The sequence below is a fragment of the Tachysurus vachellii genome, chromosome 15 (assembly GCF_030014155.1).
Source record: "Tachysurus vachellii isolate PV-2020 chromosome 15, HZAU_Pvac_v1, whole genome shotgun sequence".
Lineage (NCBI taxonomy): Eukaryota > Metazoa > Chordata > Actinopteri > Siluriformes > Bagridae > Tachysurus > Tachysurus vachellii.
The window spans coordinates 12,888,147-12,913,565 of record NC_083474.1 but is presented as its reverse complement, the minus strand read 5'-3'; the positions used below and the strand labels follow the sequence as shown (position 1 = coordinate 12,913,565).

The window sequence follows — 25,419 nt, the reverse complement described above, 5'->3', positions numbered from 1 at the left end:
TGATCAGAAGGTCATGGGTTTAAATCCCAGGTCCACCATGCTGCAACTGCTGGGCCCCTGAGCAAGGCCCTTAACCCTTAATTGCTCAGTTGTATAGATTGAAATAAAAATGTAAGTCACTCTGGATAAGGGTGTCTGCTGTAAATGTAATAGATTTTACATCAATAATGTAATGATTGCATTAATATAAATCACATTCGCCCCTTCCCCTTAAATATGTGTGATTACTTATTGAAAAAATTGTTAAGAAGTTACAAAGAATTTTTATAGTTTGTTCAGGCAATTTTAAATTATATACAATTATGGAACATATTATTATAACTTATGAAACACTAAAGTAAATGCATAGAATAATATAAGGGTATTTTTCATATAATATTTAAAGGTAGGTCTAACTATAAGTAAAGAGTAAATATAAACAAACAACAAACAAACAAGCATTATGGCCAAATAGGTTTAAGAAATACATTAATTCATCAAAATCTTTTCAAAAATTTTAGAAAATTTTTTACAGTTCCAAAATAACTGCAAAAATACATGAACTTATATTCATGCTGAAGCAGACTAAATGTAAAAAACTGCAATTGAAATTATTTTATACATTTTGTAGTTTATAAAATCAATGTAGAAATCAATGTCAAATATAATTTATATATTTATTTACAGGTATACTCTCAGTAAACTATCATACAAGTTTATAGCCATAGCTATAATTGCTTCTAGGCTAATCTCTCTAGGCTTCAGTGAGTGGCCGAGGTAGGATTATTGGCATCTTGTTGGCACCACGCTCATGCCAGCACACGTCGAACAGTGGGTAGACCTTCCCCTGAAGCTCAGCCTGATAGGAATAAATGAATCCAAGCTCATCTGGACTGTCCGCGTTATAAAAGGTCAGCTCTCCTCTGTCATAGTCCAGGAAAACCCCCAAGCGTTGTGGCTGACTCATGAGGGGCAAAGAGACACGAGGAGTGGTGAAGGCCTCATACAGCCGGCTTTCCTTTAGCCCAATCAGCCACACTCCTCCCTCGGGGCTCTTGGGAAGCTTACTCTTACGGCAAGTAGTCCCTTTGATTAACCCCAGCCTCCATTTTGGTTTCTCTCCCACCTGGACCTCCCAGTAGTGCTTGCCTGATGAGAAGCCACGGTTGGCCAGCACACAGTAGCTGTAGCTGAAACGCTCAGGATTGTTGGGCAGGCGGTTGACGAGGACTCCACATTCCACAGTGGTGAGGTCTTCACTGAGGTGCAGCATCGGGTGAGCTGTGAGAGGGTCAAAATTCAGCAATTCAGGAGCTGTATAAAAAAAAAAGGGTTAGAAGAGGTTGACATTTTACATTTATAAATTTAGCAGATGCTCAAAGAGCAACATAGAGAAGTGTACTTAAGTGTCACTGCCATATCAATCCTGGGCAACCAGCCAGTCATGAGGCTATACACTAAATCATTGCCTATTCAGTTTACAGACTTCAACTGCATTGGTGATCATGTGCCCACTGTAGCTCGATCTTGGCTGTCATGAGTGGAACCCAGTGTGTACTGCTGTTGTAGCCAATCCACTAATGGTTTGAAGTGTTGTGTGTTCTGAGATGCTATTCTGGTTAACACTGGTTGTTTGAGTTAACGTAGCCTTCTTGTCATCTTGAACCAACCTGGCCATAGTTTTCTGATCTCTCTCATCAACAATAATGCTAGTCACTGATTGTTTTTTTAATTATTCTTCGAAAACACTAGAAACTGTTGTGTGTGTAAATCGCAGGATATTTTGCTGCTGCCACTTCATTGGCTGATTACATTATTACATCACTTAGGAGAGTGTTCTTATTAAACTGGTCAGTAAGTGTATATTGTGTTACAGTTTTCATATGCAGAGTTCAAACATCTATAATTATATCATAAATATGATTATCAATTTACAAAATAAATATTAGGATTTCATCATGCTGATTTTCATCAATAACCGAATCTACTCTTAACCTGGTAAAACTCTCCTGTGTAATCTCTTCCATACAGTCATTTTGATATCACTGTGATTAAAGCCTGGCTTAAAGCTGATGGAGCTGTAGGTCCTCTCGTTCTTCTGTTCTCTCTGCTGGCTCTCTCGAAACCTGAAACATCACACAACGTTCTGAGTGCTGAGCATAGCAAAGATATTTCTGTGATATCTTAAGAAAAGCCAGAATAAAATATATATATGCAATCCAGGTTTTGTTTAATGATTAGAACCTACTCTTTCAAATTCAGTCAAATTACAGATTAAGATTATTAAAACACACACACACACACACACACACACACACACACACACACAAACACACACAGAGAGAGAGAGAGAGAGAGAGAGAGAGAGATCCAAATAAGAAGTGTTGCTTACCTTGGGGCAATAGAGCCATATTTCTAAAAAGAAAAAAGTTATAAATACAAGTTGTTCTAAGACCAGATTTGACTTTTTGAGTTATTCGAAGGAAGATAGTTTAGCAAGAAAATGCATTAATATAACTTTTTTAAACAAAGGTGTTTCAGGAAATGATGTTTGTTAGTCTTAAACATTACATATTTTCTAATGGATAAAATATCACATTAAACTTAAATATAAAATTGATAAAAAAAAAAAATACATTGACAAGATTAACTTTAATTTTGCACATAATTACTTTTCAAAATCACGTTATTTATTTATTTTTGCAAAAGAATGATTAGGGTTTGTTTTGTTTTATCACTTCATTAATATAATGTGTTGTGCAGGAGACATACCTCTGCTATTTTAACTCCTAAACAACTACTTCCTCTGTCTGATAAATAATGTTGTAACACTGTAGAGTTCAGCCTGATTTAGTTCATTGTGTAAAGAAACTTGACTGTAAGGGTATCAACATTTTAAAGCTTACATAGATTATATGCTGTATAGCATAATAGTACATGAGTAGAGTAAAAAATGCTTTGAATAGGTTTAGGTTTCCACTATTCATAGTGATATGCTACATTTTTTGTCATTGTTTTAGCCTGTATTCACTCACAGTGATAAAGTCCAGATGGTTCTCGTTGCTCAGGGCTTCTAGTGTGCCTTCAGCCTCCTGGAACTTAGCCAGCAGCTGACTCATTTGATCAGCCTGGGTCTGGATTGAGGAGATGAGAGTCGAGGCGGTGTTCTCTACCTTCTGCATGAAGCTGGCCTCCTCAAGTTCCACCCAGTGTCGCAGCTCCCCAAACTCCTTCCGCACCACCCACTTCAGCACATCCGACTCATTCTACTCATACACACACAAGAGAAATGTTTTTTTTTTCACAATTGTCGGACTGTATGTTTATAAGCACACCCTCCAGTGTCACCCAAATGAGGATGAGGTTCCCCTTTGAGTCTGGTTCCTCTCAAGGTTTCTTCCTTTACCATCCTAGAGAGTTCTTCCTCTCCACAGTCGCCTCAGTTACCTTGGACTTGCTCATTGTAAATACAATTATACAATAAATACAAACACGTTTAAACATGTCTAATATTAAGCTTGAATTTTTATATTATAATAATCTTTATATTAACCTTTTGTTATATGTTTATGTTCTGTAAAGCCACTTTGAGACAATGTCCATTGTTAAAAGCACTATACAAATAAATTTGAATTTGAATTTTACAGTCATAGTAATCATCTGTTTTGAAATGGCATGCCATTGTAAAATCAAGGCCTAATCCTAACCCTGACCTAATGGAGTTAACTCACTGTAATGCGAGACTTATTGTAGGCCATTTTACAAATCTGCTCTTCCAGTTTCCTCTTCTGTGTCTGAAAGTTAGTCAGCAGACAGGAAATGTCCTCCTGAGGAAAGAAGAAAACCACAATGCTCCAATGTATTACTAGGCTTACTATCATTACTTTTATTTTTATTTTCATGTGGATGAAAATACCAGGGACATTCCTATTCCATTGTTTGTGTACAGTGGTGTTTTTTGATGCAGACTGATTATAAGAGGAAATTCAATTGTATCATTAAAAATCCAATTACAGCAGAAACAATTAATCCTCACTATGTTTACTGAAGTCAGTTTCTTATTATTTCCCAGCACACAAGCAACAAATATGTAAGGGCTTTTTTAAAGACAAGTGTGAAGCTCTTTATAGGTTTAGTGTTAATCTTTAACTAAAGAGATATTAGGTGTTTAAGGATGCAGAGGTGGATTTTGACCATCACAAATAAAAATAGTTATTTTTTATTATTTTTATTATACTTATCATACTTTTCACTATCCCCTGAACAGCTTGTGGATCCTCAAAGTTGTAATATTTAAAAAAAAAAAAAATTGAGGGTTCTGGATATATGAATTTTTGTTTAAATTATTTTTCTCTTAATATACATTTACACTTACATTCGGCCTAATGTTTCATCTATAATATAGAGGTGTCTCATGCAGAAACAGTGGAGAGTTTTGCACATTTTTTTTTCATACATTTGTGATTGGTGCTGAACCTCTGGGATTTTCTGTATAACTTGAAAAGCTATTAAAATGATAACTCTATTAAAAATTAATATAATATTTTACCTTCATTCGGCTGTAGACGCTGCTGATTGGCGTGACCTTGTGTGCTCTGTGGCTTCCGATGCTGCCACACAGTCCACAGATCAACGTCTGGTCTTCCTCACAGTACAAACTCAGGGGATTATGGTGTTGGTTGCATGTCTCTGGAGGGCCTTGACCTGGTTCACTGATCTCCCGCAGGGCATCCACAATACGAGCCAGTGCTACATTAGGTGGAGGGCTGTCGCCATCCACTGCACAGCGACACACAGGACACTGGAGCTGCCCCAGAGGATCCATGCCCATAGAGCGCACACAGCCACGGCAGTACGAGTGGCCACACTGCAGCATAAGAGGCTCAGAGAAGACCTCCAGGCACACAGGGCAACGTAGCTGCTCCTCTAGAGACTCTAGACTGCAGCGTCTGGCCATCTGACACAGATCCGTCCTTAATCGTCCTTATTTACCAAGGGTTTAAAAGAGATCAAACTTAGAATATGTTCTAGCTCAGCACGACTGTGTTGACAGCTGTGTTTTTAAGCTTTTCAGTCTGGTTGTTGGTCTTCCTCAAAGTGGTTACAGGAACTAGGAACTTTTCTGTATATGGTATGATGTTTTAAGCTAAAAAGCCTTTCAGATAAGAGCTGCTTTCACCTTGCTTTTACAAAGCCTCAGTTAAAGGTTCTAGCACTATTCAGGGTCAGGTCTATCATAACAATGCTAAATAATACTTGAAACTCATAACTTCATGTCAACATGGGTCACCTTCAGTGATTGTAACTGTATCAGCCACTGATTGCACAGGAGTGTAAGCTCCTGACTCTGCACTAACAATGCTGTTATCAGAGGAAAGTGTGATTAAATTACTAAAAGCAAATTACAAGTAAAATGGAATTTCAAACACTTCAGAAGATAAAACATTTCCCCAATCCTTGTTTCTGCCATCACAACACTGAATATGGGTAAAAACATTACATTTCCTCCCAACATTTACTCAAATATACAGTGTGGATGTTATTTTACTTCGTTAGCATTTTGGGTTTCACATCCTAGTGAGCACAAGGTTATTCACAATAAACTAGGAAACCTGCAAATACAGAAAGACATTATGAAGACCTTAATACAAGACATCAACAAATGCTTTGGAATTTTGTAAAATGCTTTTGGAAGTGTTTCACACCCACTGAAGGTGAGCTCACATTCCGCCATATAAAGAAACAGCTAATGTTTATTTCATTTTAAGTAGTATATCTAATTACAGACAGAAACTAGCCTTCCTAGTCCTGTTACTGAAAATAAGGAATATTCCATCATTAAAAAACAATAACAACAACCTTGAATTGGAAAACGTATTTGCATTAAAATAATATGAAAATAGTTTCCACATTGTGAAACACACAAATCAGTCTACAGGGGGCAGCATTTAATATCTTCTAAACACTTGGCTAAAAAACTGCATGACTTTTGCCAGATGCATTTATTCTGAAAGGTTCATGCTGTCCTTCTTATTAGATTTAGCATGCATTAGACAAATTATAGCCAATATTATAGGAGTGTCAATATGGGTAGCATGGCAGTCTCAGCTTCAATGTCCTTGTTTCAATCCTTAGCCCATGTCACTGTGTCCAATTTTTCTCCCTCCAAACAAAAATGTGCAAGTAAATGAATTGTCTACTCTGAATGTATGTTCTCCGATGGATAAGTTTTCCCAGACGGATCTGGACCCGTCCTAACCATGTCCAGGACACAGTTACTGAAGATGAAGGAATGAATAGATCAAGTATAATATATTAATTAACAAGGATTATTTACATTTCAAAATGTAAAACACTATGAAGCTGTGTTATAGCAGGAATACATTATCTTTAATTATTGGTTGGAATTCGTCTCTATATTTTATTAAGCCTGAATTGGTTTTGAAAAATGAGACTTTTCTTTTGAAAGAAACAGTGACAATCATGGTATTGGAATATTTTTTGTTGAGCAAACATTTTGTAAGTTAGTTGGGCTGCTTTGGTCATGCAGACCTGGCAACCCTGAAATTAGTTTTCGGATGCCACCTATGATCAAAACACAAAACTCTTTAAGGAACGAATGACTTGCAAACACAACTGTGTCCTTGTTTAAAATCTCCTTTATTTGAAGTTGTTTCCAAACAGATCTTAAGGCATCTGCACAAAGTACAGTTTCTGCAGAGGTTTTAAAAAATCACTTTCCTCGGATGGTAGTGATGGATTGGAAAAAGACTTGCGTGTGTCCCACCCCACCTTAATAACCTTTTCATTTCTCCAAAATCTTAAATTACAATTCTTATTACATATATAGTATCATAGCCTTGATTTCTTACAGCAGTCAGACATAGTGTGTGATGATACAGGAAGAAAAAAAAAGTGTCTTTAAAATCCATTAAATATGTACATATAGACTTCACATTATGGCACTCGCATACACATATACATACATATCTCACTCACTCACACACACAAACACACACACACACAGCAGGCTGCACAGCACTATAAGAGGGAATAGACATACAACTCTATGCTCTGACACGTCTATTTACAGGTCCCTGCTTCCTGCACGATGTCACTAGCTTTGTGTCTTACAGAGATGGGTTGAGGGACGCTGAATGTGCACTTACTTTTATTAAATTTTCCAGTGAAGGGGTTTGTGTGTAGAAGGGACGAAGTGTTAATTGAAATCTAAATATATATATTTATATATACACACACACACACACACACACACACTACACACATTACTATATGAGCCGCCCATTGCCCTGTTATGAACCTACCTTTAAAGTACAGTACCGATAAATGCCAAGCACCCTCAAGATGTCAAGAGGCAGTGTGACATGGGAGGAGCGAGGGGCTACCTCATGCAAGTGTGTGTGTAAGGAGAACAGGTTGTGGGACTGGGATGCGAGTGATGGACATCGTGCAGCTCCGGTGAGCAACCCAGTCTACTTGGTCACTGTAATGCGGAAGGTGATTCGACCCAGGAACTTGTCACGTTCATCGTTGTTGCGCAGGTTGGAGCCCTCCACTTTACACTCAATGGTCAGTTGTGTGTTATAGTCTTGCTCAGTTAGCTGCAGCTTTACTGCCACCAGTGGCTGCACATATTTAGCCTGCAAAAGAAAATATGTCTGCCTTCATCTAAGCAAGTCATACACAGCATTGCACTAATCAAGGCTCACCAGTGATGTGCAACTGGTAAAGACAAACAGGATTGTAAACTAGCTCTACTCTAGTATCTCTTTTAGGCAGATCCTCCAGTTTTCTGGTACAGTTAGCACTCTAAGTCGAAAAATGCAGACTGTGCTCAGTAAGAGCTTCCGCTCAACTTTGTAATACTTTCATTGCAAAATTTAAAAAATCCACTGCAGTTTTTTCTGTATTGAACATTGCATTTACTGCCAACTTAACACAGGAGTCCTTATAGTATTGGGTTGAACATTTCTCTAATTTCCTTCAGAATTAAACTGTCCTTGAATTTTTGTGCTATAGAGCATATGGATGAGGAAATTAATTGACCAGAAAATAAAAATTTTGATTTATTTACTTTTACTTGAGAGTGGAAAAAAAAAAAACTCTGTTGTGGTATGGAATAAAGACCAGAATTACAGATATTACTCATATTACCATCACCATAGCTGATTCTGATATCTTTTATTCTGTTATAATACTCACATGTGATTTCTTGCCATAGTAGGGGAAATACATCTTGTCAATGCGGCCCTCAGTTGGGAAATACAGCATCTGCAGAGGAATTTCTCTCTGAAACAGAAAGAGGATGAAGGGTGAGGTTGTGCTATTATTCTTTCTGAGAATGGCACTCGATGTGTCCTGTGCTGTTGCCTATAGCAACAGGCTCTTCTCACCCAGCTAGCTGAACTGGATGATGGCCAGGTGACACTTTTAACAATATGTTACTATTCTTGACATACAGTCAGGAACACAGAATATTTATCCCACCCCCAGACAAGCACAGTCTCTCATTCATGTTCAGTACAGCAAGGCAAATACACAGTCCAGCTTCAGTACATACCACCTCTCGTGTTACAAAGTGCACGCATTCCTCTGACATACGCACTACTAATTTGCATGTCCAGATAATACCTGATGTGTTTTCCTTGGAAAACACTTCATATCCCACTGCTTAACACTGGACAAAATGATGGAATCATGTAAATTCAACAGTAACAGGATTCTTGTAGCTTTCACAAAATCGATTAAAACCTATTATCGTTTTTCTGTGCTGAGAAAGAGTAGAGAGGAACAAACCTCTCTATTGTGTAAAGGAGATGAAACAAAATGACTCCTTATGCCATTTTACTTTCTTGCACTACTCAAATCTTTCGCTATGATTATCAAGCATCAGTTGTTTTCTCTAAAAGAGATCCAAAAACTAGATCATAATGCAAATAATGCTAGACAGAGATTTTAACCAAGACTGGAAGGTTCCAATTAAATTCTGATAAATAAATAGCTGATTTAAAATAGCTGAAGTCTATCAGGCCTTTTCAACAATTCACTGATCTGATAGAGCTTAGAAATAGGCAGTCAATTTGACCGTCTCCGGTACAGCTGGATGCGCTACATTTCTTCCTCTTTAGAATATTAAAATTCATTCCTCTAAAATTAAAAGTCATAGAATAAACAGCAGGAACCTTTCACATAAAATGTTTCTGCCATTTTGGTGTGTCACATGTAAATGCCAGTAATCTGTGTTTCTTGAGGTGTTTCCATCATCTTGTAAAGGATTATGATAAGCAGTTATACAGGTTAGCAGTAGTAAATGTGCAGCTCTTCAAATGCCTCAAATGTGGCTGTTAAATGGGACTTGCATACAAAGGGTTAGGCTTAATTAGGTCATGACATGATAATGTGTAATAGGTGGATCATGTGTAAGGGTCATATCTTAAAAATATATTGATGGATATATCAGATACACAGAAATATGAATTTACACACATCTGTCTGTGGAATATAAATGAGACTGATTCAAATTAGACTGTTTAAATTAGATTAATTAGGTTAGATAAAAGTTACTTGCTAAACTTTAAACCAGGTCCAGTATGAATAAAGCTTCTAAGAGTAAACTGTGGTTCAAGAATTCACAAAATCTGAGTTCTTTTGAACTGTCTAGTCATCTTCTGAAACACTATTAGTTATAATTATAATGTATTTTTTCTGTTAAAACTCTTGTGCTTCACATGCAGCCTAATTCTTATACATATCCATGGGCTCTCAATACAATTTACTGTGCGGTCGTAAATGTCCTGCTTCATGCTTACAAATTTACTCTTCGGATTTAGGTCTAACACCACTACAAGTTATTTTGAATAAAAGTTGCTTTAGAACATGTTTACCAGACATGTAAGGAGTGATTATGAGAAGGTTTATACGTAGCAGCCCAGCTCTCATTTTCTTAAAACTGATCCACATTTGTACTAAATCCTTCTTTAAATTGCGTATGAACAGTATCTCACACCTGCCTCACCAAAACAACAAATGAAACATAAGAACTAAAACTGAATTATAATCAAATATATAAACTGCAATATGTTCTATTATGTGTGTACTATTATTACTACTTCAAATTTGCTCAATAGTGTAAGTAAAGTATAGCTTTGGAGATGAAATGGATCGTCACTGTGAAAGATGCATCCTGCCTACTGCAAATCCTTCATTCTGTTAGTTTGTCAGGTCAAGCAACACAATCCACTCCTTTATAGATTAATGTAATCTCTAATGGAAGCACAAAGGCGTTGAAGGCAATACTGCAACCTGCAGGAAAACAAGCTCTGTTAGAAGGGGAAATCAGGGGAGCAGTATGAGCAGTGCCTGTTTCCTAAAATGAACAGAGCACCCTTCCTGTTATCCGTGTATACCTTCAAAGGTTTGCAATCAAGTAAACAAGGGGCAGGGTGTTTAAAGCTAGGGAGTACATTACAGTAGGCATGTATGGTGACTAGCCAGTTTCCCCCAGCTAAAACTATATAAAGTTCAACTGCTTATCAAAACTTTGTGACCTTAATATTAAATGTATTCAAACTTCCACCATCATTTAGGTACAGTCAGTGCATAACTTACAGTAAGTGCTCCAAGACTAAAGTAGCTGGTCTATGTGAACCCTGTTATATAGCTACAAACAAGATATTAATCTCAAGTAAATAATTTCCCTCTTACCTGGTTTGTTTAGTTACCAAAATGTATTTAACTGACCAAATGAATTCTGCTAGCTGACTGCTTAGTGAGTTACAGAGCTGGAAAATGTTCCAGCTTAGAATGAGGTGCAACAAGCCTGAGAATTTCATCGCTTTCTTCCACTTCCTTTAGCTGGGGGTTTGAAGGTATACAGTACACTGTGTCTTGCATGAGGGAATAATAAAGTGGCAGACACAAGCAGTAGAGGACAGGAGCCGAAAAAGAAGCAGCAATGTTACGAAAAAGGGTCAGAACAAGGTCCCTGGTGACAGCAGGGAGGTTGGGCCTCAATTCTTACCACTTAAGTGAACTGCCAAGGCAGCATGGAGAGAGACCATATACAAACACATGATTGAAAAACAAAATGAACACGCACTCATACATTCATTATAATGAACAAAAGAAATTTACCAAAAACAAACATGCCTCACAAACATGGTTGATTATAATTTGCATATACACATGCAGGAAGGTGGTGCGTTTTACCTTGGCCGTGCAGTTGACATATGGCTGTCCTTGGGGCTTTAGACCTATAACCTACACAACACAACCAAAAAACACAAATGAAAAAAATCTTTATTTGATCCAAAAATCGATCCAATAAAATTGTGTGAGTGGTGAAAGACTAGAACTGGGAACTAGAAAATCTTAATAGGAAGCCCTGGCAAAGTGCAGTGTCAGCCCATATACCCTGATGCCAAGCCTAGCGCTCATAACCTTCTAATCAGTAAATCAGAACCATAAAATCTGAGCCACAACTCAAGAGACAGCCCTATGGACAATTGACAAACATTGTCTTTGGTTCTAGTTGCTAAGATGAGAATGTTTTAGATTAGGTATTTCTTCATTAATATACAGGACTGAAAAGGTTTGCCTAAATGAGCATCAAATTCTTCTTTTTTTAATCTAAAAGTGTGTGTTTTATGGACTTACCCGATTCAACTTGATTAACACGCAGGGTTGTCCCTCGCTATATCCAAAGTTTGTATCAGCCAGACCAGAACACTGACGCAGTTGACTGCGCTTGAACTGGCATACCTGTTTCTCTTCTGGACCGTCCTGGTCAAAATAGTCACCTTCTTTGCATTGCACATTCTGCTCCTGCAGCGTATCGTTATAATCTATATGGGGGAGAGAAAGTATTATTTATTTATATATTAAATCAATACCACATTGCTACTCAACAATACATAAGTTTTTGTTTTGAATTCAGGATCATTTGCCAAGGGATATTCAAAAACAAATAGCCTGTGTTGCACTGCAGCGCTAATTATCCACTGCCTTGTGGCTAACTCCAAAAAAGACAGATCTACTAGGAATATGGCCTGAAAAAAAACGTGTCAGCCAGCTTTAAGATGCATCTCTAGCAGTTTCCTCAAGTTGTAGAAAGGTATAAGACATCTTGTGTTCTCCTTGCTCTCTGAACTCACAGCACATAGCCGAGACAGTGCTGCTGAGGTGTGCACCCAATACCATTTTGAAGTGCCAATAACAAGCATCTTATCCTGTATATTTTTTTTACAGATAGCATGGTGGTGATGGAAGCAGCTTTGAATGTGCCAAGAGCACTGAGTCAGACAGGCAACAGTCACTGGCAGCTGGAACTGAATGGCAGCTGTCTTCAACAGACTCCTGTGCAACAGAGCAGCTCTATTTAGGGACCACACTTGCCCACCCCATTAAGACAGGGGCCATGAAAAGGAGGTCTAAAAACTTCCTCCTTAAAACCATCACCTCAACAGAAAACTGACTCAGTAAGGACATTCTTTCTTTTGCTGTGAGGAATTCTTTATTCTTCTTTATTGAAACAGGAAGGGACTTTCATTCAGTTACAGGTTTGGAGAACCTGCTTACTAGGTCACTGGGTACAAAAAACAAAGAAAAATGGCCTGGATTATTTATACTCTTGAATGATGAAAACATTCATGTTGAACCACAATATGCCATAGGAAATTAAATCTATTTCTGATCTATTAACTGTTCCATTACACCAGTTAAATGAGAAGCAGACAAAATAGTGGCGGCTTGGTGCAACCACTTTAACCACCATATCTTTCTTGAATTTCCATTTTGAAAATGGATCCATTTGGATCCAAAATGGCTGCATTTCAATGACAAGGCCATCAGCCACCATGTTTCATTTCCCATTTCTTATGTACAAAAACACCGATTCTTGTCAGTTAGGCTGAATTCATTGTTCCATCAACTTAATGTTTAATGTGCAATGCTGTTACATGTCCACAACAGACTGAACAGCCATCTCAGAACTCCCAGATGATTTCCAGCAGTCTCTTGTTGTGCCACTTATGACAACCAGGTTAAAGTACTAATTATTCCCCAGGCAATTTACGATAGTATCAAGATCTTAATCATTATAAACACTCAGCATAGTCTTTATCCGGCAACTACTGGTATTCCTATCGATTATCTCTAGTATTATTATTAATTATGTATGAATGTACTGTTTTTTTCATACAAGAACTTTTGTGAATGAGATTGCTTTATTTAGCACTTTACATAAATTACTTTAGACTACACAACATGCAAAGATACATATTATGAAGGAAAAAACACCTAAACACATTTCCTATTTCTAGCCAGTGATGTACATGAAACATCAAATGACTTTTAGGTATTTGTAAATAGATGTCCCACTTGAATTGTTGAATTACTATGAGCTGTTGTGTTCCTTCTGCATGCTCATTGAGTTCTCCTGCAGTTCTAAGCATTTTACAAAAGGAGGCACTACTCACCCAGGAGGAAGTCCTCCAGCTCCTGGACATACTTGCTGTACTGCTGTGAGTTAGAGCGGTTTACTACCATGTCCAGATTCTTGGGTCTGATCATCAGACCTGTCAACACACCAGCAGGACAAGTTCATATAATTTATGTAGTAAATACCTTAATATTATTCAGTTTATTTCACAGATAAACATTTCACTTTCAGGGATCCTCAAAGCAGTAATGTTTATAAATTAGCATCAGATGCCATTGATGCTAGTAGAAACATTTTCGATTTATTAGGCTTGAATGAATACGTTGAAGAAATTCAGGGTTTTCCAACGATACATCAATATAACCACAGATCCGAAAAATATTCATCTGTCATTGTCTCATTTCTAATAAGCAGTTATTGCTTTCACAAAATGAACCTTAATCATATTAGTTTAATGGTTTCCTAGTATTCGCCTGTTTTTTATTTTTTTTATAGCACTGCAAATAGCATCAAATTCAGAAAGGTATTCAGAATCAGACAAGATCTCACAAATAATTAATTGCTGTTACAGCAGTTTAAGGTGAATTAAGACAAAAGTGCATGACCTTAAAATATAAACAATTCCTTCTAATTGATAATTCTTATCTAAGGGCATCTATATACATGTTTGTTCATTGGCTACTAAGGTGTTATGGAAAAAGAAAAAAAAAGAAAACGCGCTACCCATTGTGCCACTCATCACTTTGCCATATACAGTACCATTACCATATGTTGATGATAACATTACTGGGATTATGGGCATACATTTCTTTTCTCTGAAACCCAAACTGGAAGATACATGCTCAGAGAATAATCCAAAGTGCATTAGCATTACAATTTATGATACAGGAGAACAAGAAGAGAATGTCTAAAGTGACCACTGAGTCTTTGATTGCTAATGTTTTTATATCAGAAGGATGTCAAATGGCTACTGTCTAATGGACAGCATACAGTACAAACAGATGACTCAGCAGGTTTTTCTAAAAGAAAGTTCACAATCCTGTAAAGCAAGTGTAGTTGGATAAGTGCATAATTAAAATTTTACAATCCCCCCCCCCCCATTCCAAAACCACCAATTGACATGAATTTCTGTGCGTTATGTTTACTTGAGAAAGGTTGAAGGTGATACCTGGGTTGGCGACTCGATCCCTGTACTTGGGAGTGTAATCATCCAGTGTTTGCAGCATCACCCACATGGTGAGAGAGAACATCCCAGCAAGGAAGCCATAAAAGACCAAATAGAAGAGGAAGATGAGAGCTGAGAAGAAGAAAAAGAGAGAGAAAGAGGCAGAACTTTACTATTTTGCAGGTTTAGGAACAGTAAAGAACGCCTATACAGTTTGTATACAGATGCTCTTTGGTGTCGGCAATTCATTTTGGATTAGACTTTGGAGGTCCAACCCACCTTTTAGCCCAACTTCATTTTTCTTGTCATTTAATCCTTGATAGAAACAATACAGATGACTATGTGAAACCTTGTACATGACTGTGTATAGCAGCGGTGTCCAATCTTATCTGGAAAGGGTCGGTGTGGGTGCAGGTTTTCATTTCAACCAAGCAGAAGCCACACCAGAGTCTACTAAAAGCCAAGAACAACTGATTAAACAGGTGGAATCAGGTGTGGCTTCTGCTTGGTTGGTACAAAAACCTGCAACCACACCGGCACTTTGTGGATAAGATTGAACACCCTTGGTGCATAGGAAACCGTGATCTATCCATATAACTTACAGAATTACTGAGATGTACTCTTATAACTAAATACCACACACCACAAAGCAAAACTTCATTTTGGTTTGGAAGCATCTCAACCACAGGTGTGTTTTAAAAAACTGGCCTTCTGAACCCCCAGATTTTTGCACTCTGCTTGTTTCTGACAAACCTGGGAGAAAAGGGTGTTAACCCTTAACAGTCAGTCATCGAACCTTTTAATGATCGATGTTGCTGAAGCAACTGCTAATTTCAAATAAAGTGTTTGCTAGACACTTCATTTCTATTCCATAACTAATGAAAGTAATATACATGTTATAATAATAAAATTGGGAACCAATGGAAAATGCAATGACCTTTGCAAAATAGATATATTTTAGAACGTTCTATAAAGTGTTTGATGGAGTTGAAATGTAATGCATTTTTCATATTGGCTGAAGCAAAGCACAAAAATAGTGTTTGTGGGGAGAGAAAGACACTGAGGGCTGAGAGAGAGAGACTAAAGTTACTTATAGATACATATCTGAAGTAGTTTGTTGCTACTATAAATAACAACATCTAAGGGAGGAGAGTTAAGTGAAGGCACAGCAGTGGCCTGGAGAAAGGAGACAACATTCAGACACAGTACTACGTACTTCATTCACTGATCGTGTTGAAGCGTACATTTTTCAGATGTTCTAGATATATCAATAAGGCCTCCTAAAAGGGGACACGTGCTATCCAGGAATCTGTTAAAGCATGCATGTTTAGCAGCTAAGTAGGTTTCGAATAAGATTGTGTGTAGTAGGACACTGCAGAGGAAGGAGGTTGATATTTCTAATAATAAGCACTTAATGACAGTCACCGGTAGATAAATTGGCCAGTGGATGCTTGAAGTTGTTCAAAATTTCAAATGGCAACAAAAATGGTCTAACACTCAAAAATATTAACATCACAATACACTTTTCTGAAGTCATCAGCTGTTATAATATTCATAACTGCAATCTTACTCATTGTTATAAATAAGTGATTGCATGTTAAGATCTATTTTTGTACCAACCTTTTTAATGATCTCTTCTTTATTTAAAGGTCCCCTACTAAATTGTCAGCAAACAATACAAATATTGCAATTTAATGTATTATAAAGTATGCTATTTTTGTCATACTGTTCAATCTCACTGTCAGGATCTGTTGGAAAATGCCAGTTCAATGAATTTTACAGCAAATATTAGCTTATTCATCTGAACATCATCAAGTCAAAATAATCCAATTATGGCATTATTGCAAATGACAAGTCATCATGAGAGTGACCTTTTTATGTATAAAAAAGATACATAATGTAGATAGTACCCTGCAGAAATAAAAGGCAGTGTTTTTATTGCATGAGAAATGAAATGACAGTGTGTCTGCATCTGTAAGTGTCATATTATGTTGGTCTTCCTCCAGTTGGCTGACACTTGCCTGCCCTTTAATCATTTTGATGAGTTTACACATTTTAAAATCATGCAGCAGTTTGCAGTCAGGCAACCAACTGTGTTTACTTCTGGTTTGTAAAACTACCATCCAAAACATGGAAAATCTTTGTGCAGGATATTTACTGTACATCTCAAATATGGCAATAAAATGACATGAATTACATCCGACAACATTAAATCCAACTGGGAACCACTGACCTTTTAACATTTACATTTTCTGCATGTAGCAGAGACCATAATGCATATCAACTTGCAGAATTGGTTTTGTTGTTTCTATTGAAAAAAATGTTAGTACAAATAAGTCATGATCTAAGAATACCATCAAGCTAAAATGCTGTAAAAGAGCATTCTAATTCACAGATCTAGGGTTACATTTTATTGGAATTACTAAAAGCTTTGTGTCAATTTTTATTATTTAATCATGTTTTGTTTAGCATATTGTAGAAATAGTAAGTAGTAACCCTACTATTATCATTACACATTTACAAAAAATTCATAGTATTGGACAGTTATGAAGTAGTATGAAGTAGTATGTAGTTATGAATATTCTTTTGTTGACTCAATAGAAAACAAGAACAGATACATTGAAAACAATGTCCCAAAGTGTCTAGAAAGTGTCCTAGACAAACAACATTCAGAATTAACTAACAGCAAAGAAATCAATGAAATTTCAGGCTGTTCAAACAGTAGACCACAGTTAATCCCATTTAAAATGTTTATAATGTTTATTACTTTTATAAAATTATTTAAAGATGCTAAAGTTATATAGGAATCATTCCAGTATGCAACTTTGTGTCTGTCAAAGATCAAAAGGATTTACAAATCAGTTGCACTTCCCTCCACTCGGGTGTCTATAAAAGATCTCTCAATGTGAAATAGTGAAAATCCATCCAAAACCCATCATAGAGTTTCCTCATCACTGGCTTTCTGCTCTTAACTGCTGATGGAGTTTGTCTCCCTCCTTCAATTGTAACTGAATCCCAGAGATCTCAATACTTCTCCTGGTGACTCACTAACACGGATAAAAATATCAGTCAGCAGGAAGCCGGGGGCTGTGGGGCTGTGGGCTGGACCCCAACAAGCTGAGGTTTGGGAAAGTAGCACAGCAGAACAACAAAGCCTGCAGTCCGTGGGTGGAATTTTTGTAGGTCAATATGGTTCAGTATGGCATCTATGGCTTGAAGACACTTGCTTATAGATATGTAATGCAAAAACAATGTGATAAACAGATACCAACTGAAAGCCTTTTAACATTTATTGTAACCTCTGCCCCAGACAGAAATGTCTGTACATGCCAAAAAACAGCCCATTAGGCTATAAAGCCTGCTTAGTGTTTGCCCTGTTCCCACTCATTACAGGCTCTCTGTTATGAGCCTGTTAAGACCAATTATACACACTACTGCCTGAAAATGTTTTGAAGAACTTGGATATAACCATCAACCACATGAGCCAATCAGCAAAACAGCGATGGACAAGTTTCCATCAATTCTGGACATTTTTCTTTGTAATTTTCTGATCCAAAAATGTTTTGTATTTAAAAACTGTAATGAAAACCAGGACCAGTCTGCAAAATTTCAAATATTTCATCATTTAGAATACAGTTCATTATACAGCTTCAATAATTTTCACCAACATCACTGGAGGACCAACACTATTACAATGACATTTCAGTTTCAGATTTGTCAACATTTGGAAGCATTGAATGATTGCATACATGTTTTGTAAGACATATATAAATATTAAAATATATAATATATAAAGTCCATAACTGGGATAATCTGTCAAAATAATATGTTAATATAAATATGAATATGTAGAATTATCCAGAGGTGCCAGACTGCACGGTTGGATTGGGCTGCATTCACAAAAATTTTGTAAAACATATTCAATCTAAACACTAAAACATCTAAAAGTTGTTGTTTTTGTTGTGTCTGGCTACATTGCAACATTGCTTAAAATATACGACTTTTTTTTTTAAAAGATCTAGAACCCTAGCCTCTGTTGGTGGACAAGACAGTTCCATGCTAACAGCATAAATGATGCACAGTACATTCTATTCTGTTATTTTCCTGACCAGAAACCAAAACACTCACTCTTGTGAATCTTGTGAATTACTAAATCAAAGTTACCTGAGAATAACCACGAAGAGGACAAACATGCAAATTTCACATCCTGTATCTTTTCCTCTTCACTGAATTAGCTTTTCCAGCAGGCAAATTGTATTCACATTTGGTCTGCTTTATTTGAAAAAGCAAAAAAAAAAACCAAACGCTATGGCTAAACTAAGGATGTTCCCAACTTTGGTCCAGTATGATAGCCTAGATAGAGACAATTACAGCAGTACAACTTATGTCACTAAATAATCATGTCATAATGTTCAGATTGAGAGGATGGGTTAGAAATAAAATACTATAACCTACCAAATAAAGCAGAAGCAAATGAGATTAGCATGCGTGTGCAATCCCTTCAAAGGGTTCTACATGTCTGAAACCCCCACTTTTTATCTTTTCACTTGCTTTACTTCACACATATGAGACCTTTAAGTGTGTTTTGCATAGCTTTGTGTGCTTTAGAGACCTGAGCTGGCCTTGTTGTCATTGTAAATGCAGGTAAGCCAAGTCCCACATTCAGGCTTCCCTCAGAGTTTTAGTGATTAAATTCTATTATGTTCAGAACATTGTCTCAATAGCCTTTATAAACTACCAACTGTGGGCAAGGCAACAAAACCCAACCCAGTTTTAGAGTGAGGCTAAGAAGGCCATCTCAATTAAATTACTAAACACATTGAGTATACCAGTACTAATTCAAACTTTACTATAAAGTGGTTATGTACGGGAGAGATAAAACAGGCATGAACAGCTTGTGGTGGGAGTGAAACTGGGAACGATCGGTCCGTGCTGCTGAGAGAAGGATGAGAAACCAGCCATGATGGGCCGGGGCAGCATTCCAAATTCATTCACAACGGCTCCGAAACATACTTACCCAATTACAGCAGACAAACTCTCGTCATCAGTTGGTTCAGGCCGTCATGGAAAAAAAATCATGATATTTCATTGTGGTTAAGTGTTTAAATAACAATTTAAATTAATCAGCAACCATTCATGATGGGAAAATTACTGTTTGTTATAAATGCGGAAAAACACAGACATGCTGTCCAAAAATGCAATTTGACATCTTCACACGCAAACACACACATGGTCCAATTGTCCACTCAGACTTTAATTCAAACCTGCTTGAGCACTTCAGTGTGTTCCCACATTTTCAGTTTAATCTATTATGTTGGAAGGCAAGGGTTTGCTGTGAACTATATTCATGTGAGCTTAAATAAGTGATGCAAGAGCTATGCAGTGTGAGTGAAACTGTATCATAATCTTCGAACCTGCTTGAGTGTCAGTATGCACACGGACAAATGCTACGACCTTCACAGCCTGAGCCCAGGAGATACATGGACATGTGGTGAAGCTCTAGTCGATTAAACAGCGATTTAAAAAAAACTATTGTATGCTTGCTTATTGGTTAATAGACACAAAAGATTTTAATCAATCTATACTCCATTTCTTGTAGCTCATATTCATCTAATCAAATCAGGAAGTGCATGACGAGTGCGTCAGTATCGTCGTTTAATCCTTTGACCATGTGTGGAATGGCTCAAACACTGCATAACTCACAATATCTTAATACCCACTGGAGTTTACCCAGCTTGAAAATGTTTACACTCTACTTTTAAGTCCAGATGAGAAACAGTGCATAAGCTAAAGGTTTAAAACACACAAACAAAGCCTGAATCCATCTGTTGTACTGTCTAACAAACATACAGCAAGTCTTTTCCTTTCATGTACACAATGAATGCATACGTGTTTCTGGGCCATTTAAGTTTGGATTTTTTCTACAGTTAGTTATTAATTTCCAATAGATTCCATTGTTTTAGTTTATTCATTTGTCGCAGCAAACGATCAGTCTGAATTGGTGTGACTGCATGACTAACATGAAGATAACCCAATAACGGAATGTATAAAGCTGAGTTAAATGCATGGGCCTCAAGATAAAGGCTAAAATTATAATCATACTTACTTTGTTCAATATTTAAATTACCGTCATTTCATTACTGACCAATTTAGAAAAAAACATTTCATTATGTTCATTACAATAAGCCTATTATATACTACAGCAGTGGAATACAAAGATATAGTATTGATCAGGATAAATGGGGTTATAATACATAACTATTACTACATATACATACATATATATATATACACACATTATTTATTTATTTTTTAAGTTAAAAGCTTTGGAAACAGCTGATGGGCTGATTTAGCTTTAAAATTGAGAGACAAAATTATACAAAAAATAGAAAATGCAACACCACTAATTTATTGACAACTTGTCAGTAACATATACATATAGTCGTAAAAAATGAAAATAAACAAATATGTTGCAATTGTAACTTTCAGGTCCTTTAGTTTTGTGTGTGAACACATTTAGAAGAAGAAAACAGTTGAATCTAGCACTTGTTAAGTTCCATACATTTATGCATTTGACAGAAAACACTACACCTGAGGGTTTTCACCTTTTTGGGAGTAATTATTTGTCCACATACACTCTGCAAAAGCTTTCTGCTGAAACACAGACTGGAAAATAATTATAGCACGCTTTTATTGATTAGATAATGTCAGTTAAAATGTAGGTAACTGTAAATCTCATCTTTTAAAATCTAATAAGGTTAACCGAATGAAGTTTTGCTAGGATTTCACAGTTTCACAGTTGATTGCACCTAATTAAAAGAGGAAGCAAACTAAAAATTTATATTTTAAAAAATTTAAGTATAATTTTGTTGTTCTCTGATCAGCATTGTTTTATTTTCCCTTATTAAATTTATGGCTCAGTGTGTCCATTGCTTCTATGCTGTAACCTGGGCTAATTCACTGGGAAATAGAAGTGCTCAGGGTGAAGAGCCAAGATTACAAGAAGGAAAGACGTAGCCATTAACTCAAATCCAAGCCTTTTATCCCTTTAATACATCACTCTCGTCATCTCTCCAGGGAGTGCAGAGAGGGGCTGGGATAAAAGCTATGCAGGCATTACAGTTTTTCCATTACTCTATCATGAACATGACATACCAAGATCTGTGCTGCCATCACTGCAGGGAATACACACAGACAGAATAAATAGATCTTTCCTACATCCCACTTTAGCTGCTACTTAGTCATCATTTTGACTGGTCAGTCAAGGATATATACAGAGTATATACTGTACAGAGGTCACGTAAGAGCATTATCAGGGCAAGAGGCATTAAGCATTAACAATGATATGTTAAAAGTTAAACAGGACAATAATTGTTAGTCTAAAAGGATCATTTAATGAAACTAATACAGACATTTGAATTACAAAAATGATACTGCCTTTAGATTATTTATTTAGAAAATGGCTGCCTTTATGGTTCATAAAGAAAGGAATAACTGCAGAAAATCAATTGTCCAAAGAGCTTATTAGAATAATAACTCAAGATAAAAATGAAGAATTTTTTTTTTTTTTTCCTACAGTAGAACAGTAATTTATATTTTTTGTGACACAAATCATTAGTGTAATCATTTTCCACCACAAATGTCCATCCACATAATGTTGTTTGGTAGTGGGATTTTTCATTCTCTACTTCAAGTGAACAAAAATGATTCAAGACTAGGCAATCAAAATGTTCACCAATACAGACTAGTGGTTGTAGTCCACAGAATGTTCTTGTCTGCTCCAGACCCAAACAAATATTTCCAGTCTGATTGGGTCATGTTTCATAATTCACATTCACAGATTTGACCTACCGGATACAGGAGAAAGGGACATTTTCTAGTCAGGTAAACAACACCTAAGCATCAAAATAAATCTATGTGCAAGAAAGAAGGCTTCTCATTGAAGGCTTCTAATGAAAATATTAAATATATATCCAGAATTCCATAGACATTCTAAAGCTAGACTTAAGAGTCATAGTTTTACATTTATGCAAGATAAACAAATATTGCCACTGCTGTCTTTTTCTCAGAAAAGGAGAGGAAATTGGATAGGAGCAACTGTTGAATCTGCAAGGAACTCATCAAAACACAAGCACTCAAAATCAGAATTAATAAATGAAGATCAGATTTAGTACAAAAGCTAGGGAGAAGATGGCAGCAGAGCAGAGCTTGGAGAGCATCAGAATGGAAGACGCCCATGATCTGATGACATCTGTGCACTACAGCTATCCGGATGCAGAGTATTACATCCTCTAACAGGTACCTTGAAATATATAAATAAATATGTTCTTAAGGTTTAACACTGATGCATTACTTTAGAATTAAACCTCAACCTTCCACATACTGATCTAAAAAAGCCTTAAGGCCTTACAAAAAAAGGCATACTGTCCTTTTGTTATTCTCTGCTTAATTATTGTATATAAACACTATTTAATGTAATGCATCCAATACATATTTGGGTATTTGTCAGGGCCTTTTTACTCTGTACGCTAATCCGCATCTAATCATGGGCCTCTAGCAGCATGGAGGAAATCAGTTTGACCTTGAAACCAAAGGGAGGGATGAAGCACTGAGAGAGAGAGAGAGAGAGAGAGAGAGAGAGAGAGAGAGAGAGAGAGAGAGAGAGAGAGAGAGAGAAAAGAAAGAAAGAGGGAGAGAGAGAAATTGAGAGAAAGAGAGACGGAGAGAGAGAGAACGAGAGAAAGAGAGAGAGAATATCAGGGAACTCATGTATGCATCAAGGAAAAAGCCATCGTTAGTAATATGGGGTAAACTAGAGAGCTGTCATTAGTAATATGGGGTAAACTACAGAGCTGTCATTAGTAATATGGGGTAAACTACAGAGCTGTAGTTAGTAATATGGGGTAAACTAGAGAGCTGTCGTTAGTAATATGGGGTAAACTAGAGAGCTGTCGTTAGTAATATGGGGTAAACTAGAGAGCTGTCGTTAGTAATATGGGGTAAACTAGAGAGCTGTAGTTAGTAATATGGGGTAAACTAGAGAGCTGTCGTTAGTAATATGGGGTAAACTAGAGAGCTGTCGTTAGTAATATGGGGTAAACTAGAGAGCTGTCGTTAGTAATATGGGGTAAACTAGAGAGCTGTCGTTAGTAATATGGGGTAAACTAGAGAGCTGTAGTTAGTAATATGGGGTAAACTAGAGAGCTGTCGTTAGTAATATGGGGTAAACTAGAGAGCTGTCGTTAGTAATATGGGGTAAACTAGAGAGCTGTCGTTAGTAATATGGGGTAAACTAGAGAGCTGTCGTTAGTAATATGGGGTAAACTAGAGAGCTGTAGTTAGTAATATGGGGTAAACTAGAGAGCTGTCGTTAGTAATATGGGGTAAACTACAGAGCTGTAGTTAGTAATATGGGGTAAACTACAAGCTTAAGCACAAGCTTAGAATTTTTATTTTATGAAAACAGAAAAATGTAAACCGGCAGCTGGCATTTCATTTATAGCTTGTAACTAGGCAACAGGGAGTAATTTAAGAAACTGGACCCAACCCCCATCTTGTAGAATGTACTACGAAATAGCAGCACGTTACACTTATAAACCCAGACACACAATCTGTAGCTTTGCTAACGTTAGAGAGACATCACGACCTCAGACACTCAGCATGTCGTGCGGCATGAATTCAACTCGAAGATCTGACAAAAGATTCCGGCGGAATTTTCCTCTCCTTGCAGAGCAACACGGCAAAGGCTCATTTGCATAATTATGCACGTAATGTGCTGCGTCATTGCGTCGCAGCCGAGCGAGAACGTGGAGCGCGCGCTACCGCAGTCGGTAATTTGAACGGCAATTTATTTCTCCTGCGATTTTATGATGAAGGTGACGTCAGTAAACTTAATCTGCGCACCGTCTCGGCTCTGAGAAACCGCTAAACATAGCACAGGTCGCCCCTTACCACCGCATCAAACATGCGCTTTAATGCGCATTGGAGTCTAGAGTATCACCAAAAAACATCACGCGCGACATTTATTCAAAAAACACCATTAATAAATCATATGATACTAAAATCATGTGTACTCCAAAGGCCACATTACAAACAAACAATGCTCAAATGCTATCATAAATAACATCTAATTATAGGGGACCCTATTATGAAAGCCATTGCAGGGGTGTGTGCGCGCGTGTGTATGTATGTGTGTGCATGTGTCGGTGTGCGTGCGTGTGTGTGTGTAAAGCGTGCCATTTCATTTCATCAGTCGTCAAAGCAGCATTGTAGAATCTGACATCACACCCTAGTAGGCAGGTTTTCAGAAGCTTTTCTTACCCCAACTGCTTGCAGTGCGCCCCAGAAATTCCCCCGTGCGCGGATTGTAGATAAAATCTTTCCAGCTCGATTCCTTTCCTTCTGGTTTCTCCTCTTTGTTTGACATGGTGAGGGTGAAGACGGCTTGGATTGCAGGAAACAGGGAAAGCAAACGCGTGAGAGAGAGAGAGAGAGCAGGGATGCCCCTTCCGAGTGGAGAGGAAATGAATGAGGTTTGTGTGCGGTGCGTCTCCACGAGCGCGGCGCTGTCAGAAGCTGCGCATGCGCAATACGGCTCCACAAATTCCAAGGCAATCACAGAGACCCTTGTATAAGAACCAACATTCAGGTTTCACCAGTTTGGTCAACGCTAGGAATCTCGTTAGGGGCGAGAACTTCACAAATTATAACACTACAATCGTGTAGTGTTCTATGGTTGTTGCCACTTTGTGAAATATTTGCTAAAAAAAAATAATAATCCTAAACCCCGCCCACAAGAACACGTGTGAACGTGATT

General features: G+C 37.2%; 2 protein-coding genes across 2 annotated transcripts; both read right to left on the bottom strand.

Moving 5' to 3' along the window:
* Positions 1-590: 590 nt before the first annotated feature.
* LOC132858289 (E3 ubiquitin-protein ligase TRIM50-like) lies at positions 591-5,230 on the bottom strand. The gene is made up of 6 exons (XM_060888567.1): positions 4,529-5,230; positions 3,711-3,806; positions 3,015-3,245; positions 2,372-2,394; positions 1,975-2,105; positions 591-1,293 (listed from the first exon to the last, which is right to left on the bottom strand). Exons 1-6 carry the CDS (start codon positions 4,934-4,936, stop codon positions 734-736), a joined length of 1,449 nt encoding a protein of 482 aa, XP_060744550.1. The 5' UTR covers positions 4,937-5,230; the 3' UTR covers positions 591-733.
* Positions 5,231-6,620: 1,390 nt separating this feature from the next.
* Positions 6,621-25,279, bottom strand: atp1b3b (ATPase Na+/K+ transporting subunit beta 3b). Its single transcript, XM_060888754.1, has 7 exons — positions 24,924-25,279; positions 14,607-14,735; positions 13,476-13,574; positions 11,656-11,843; positions 11,209-11,259; positions 8,203-8,289; positions 6,621-7,640 (listed from the first exon to the last, which is right to left on the bottom strand). The coding sequence occupies exons 1-7, from the start codon at positions 25,027-25,029 to the stop codon at positions 7,473-7,475; spliced, it is 828 nt and encodes a 275-aa protein (XP_060744737.1). The 5' UTR covers positions 25,030-25,279; the 3' UTR covers positions 6,621-7,472.
* Between the last annotated feature and the right edge of the window lie 140 nt (positions 25,280-25,419).

Coding starts and splice junctions, on each gene's coding strand:
- LOC132858289 (XM_060888567.1), bottom strand. CDS start 4,936: ATGGCCAGACGCTGCAGTCTAGAGTCTCTAGAGGAGCAGCTACGTTGC. Junction 3,246..3,710: donor ACAATAAGTCTCGCATTACA/GTGAGTTAACTC, acceptor GTGTATGAGTAG/AATGAGTCGGATGTGCTGAA. Junction 2,395..3,014: donor ACCATCTGGACTTTATCACT/GTGAGTGAATAC, acceptor TTTTCTTTTTAG/AAATATGGCTCTATTGCCCC.
- atp1b3b (XM_060888754.1), bottom strand. CDS start 25,029: ATGTCAAACAAAGAGGAGAAACCAGAAGGAAAGGAATCGAGCTGGAAA. Junction 13,575..14,606: donor GGATCGAGTCGCCAACCCAG/GTATCACCTTCA, acceptor GTGTGTTGACAG/GTCTGATGATCAGACCCAAG. Junction 8,290..11,208: donor ATGTCAACTGCACGGCCAAG/GTAAAACGCACC, acceptor TTTCTGTTTCAG/AGAGAAATTCCTCTGCAGAT.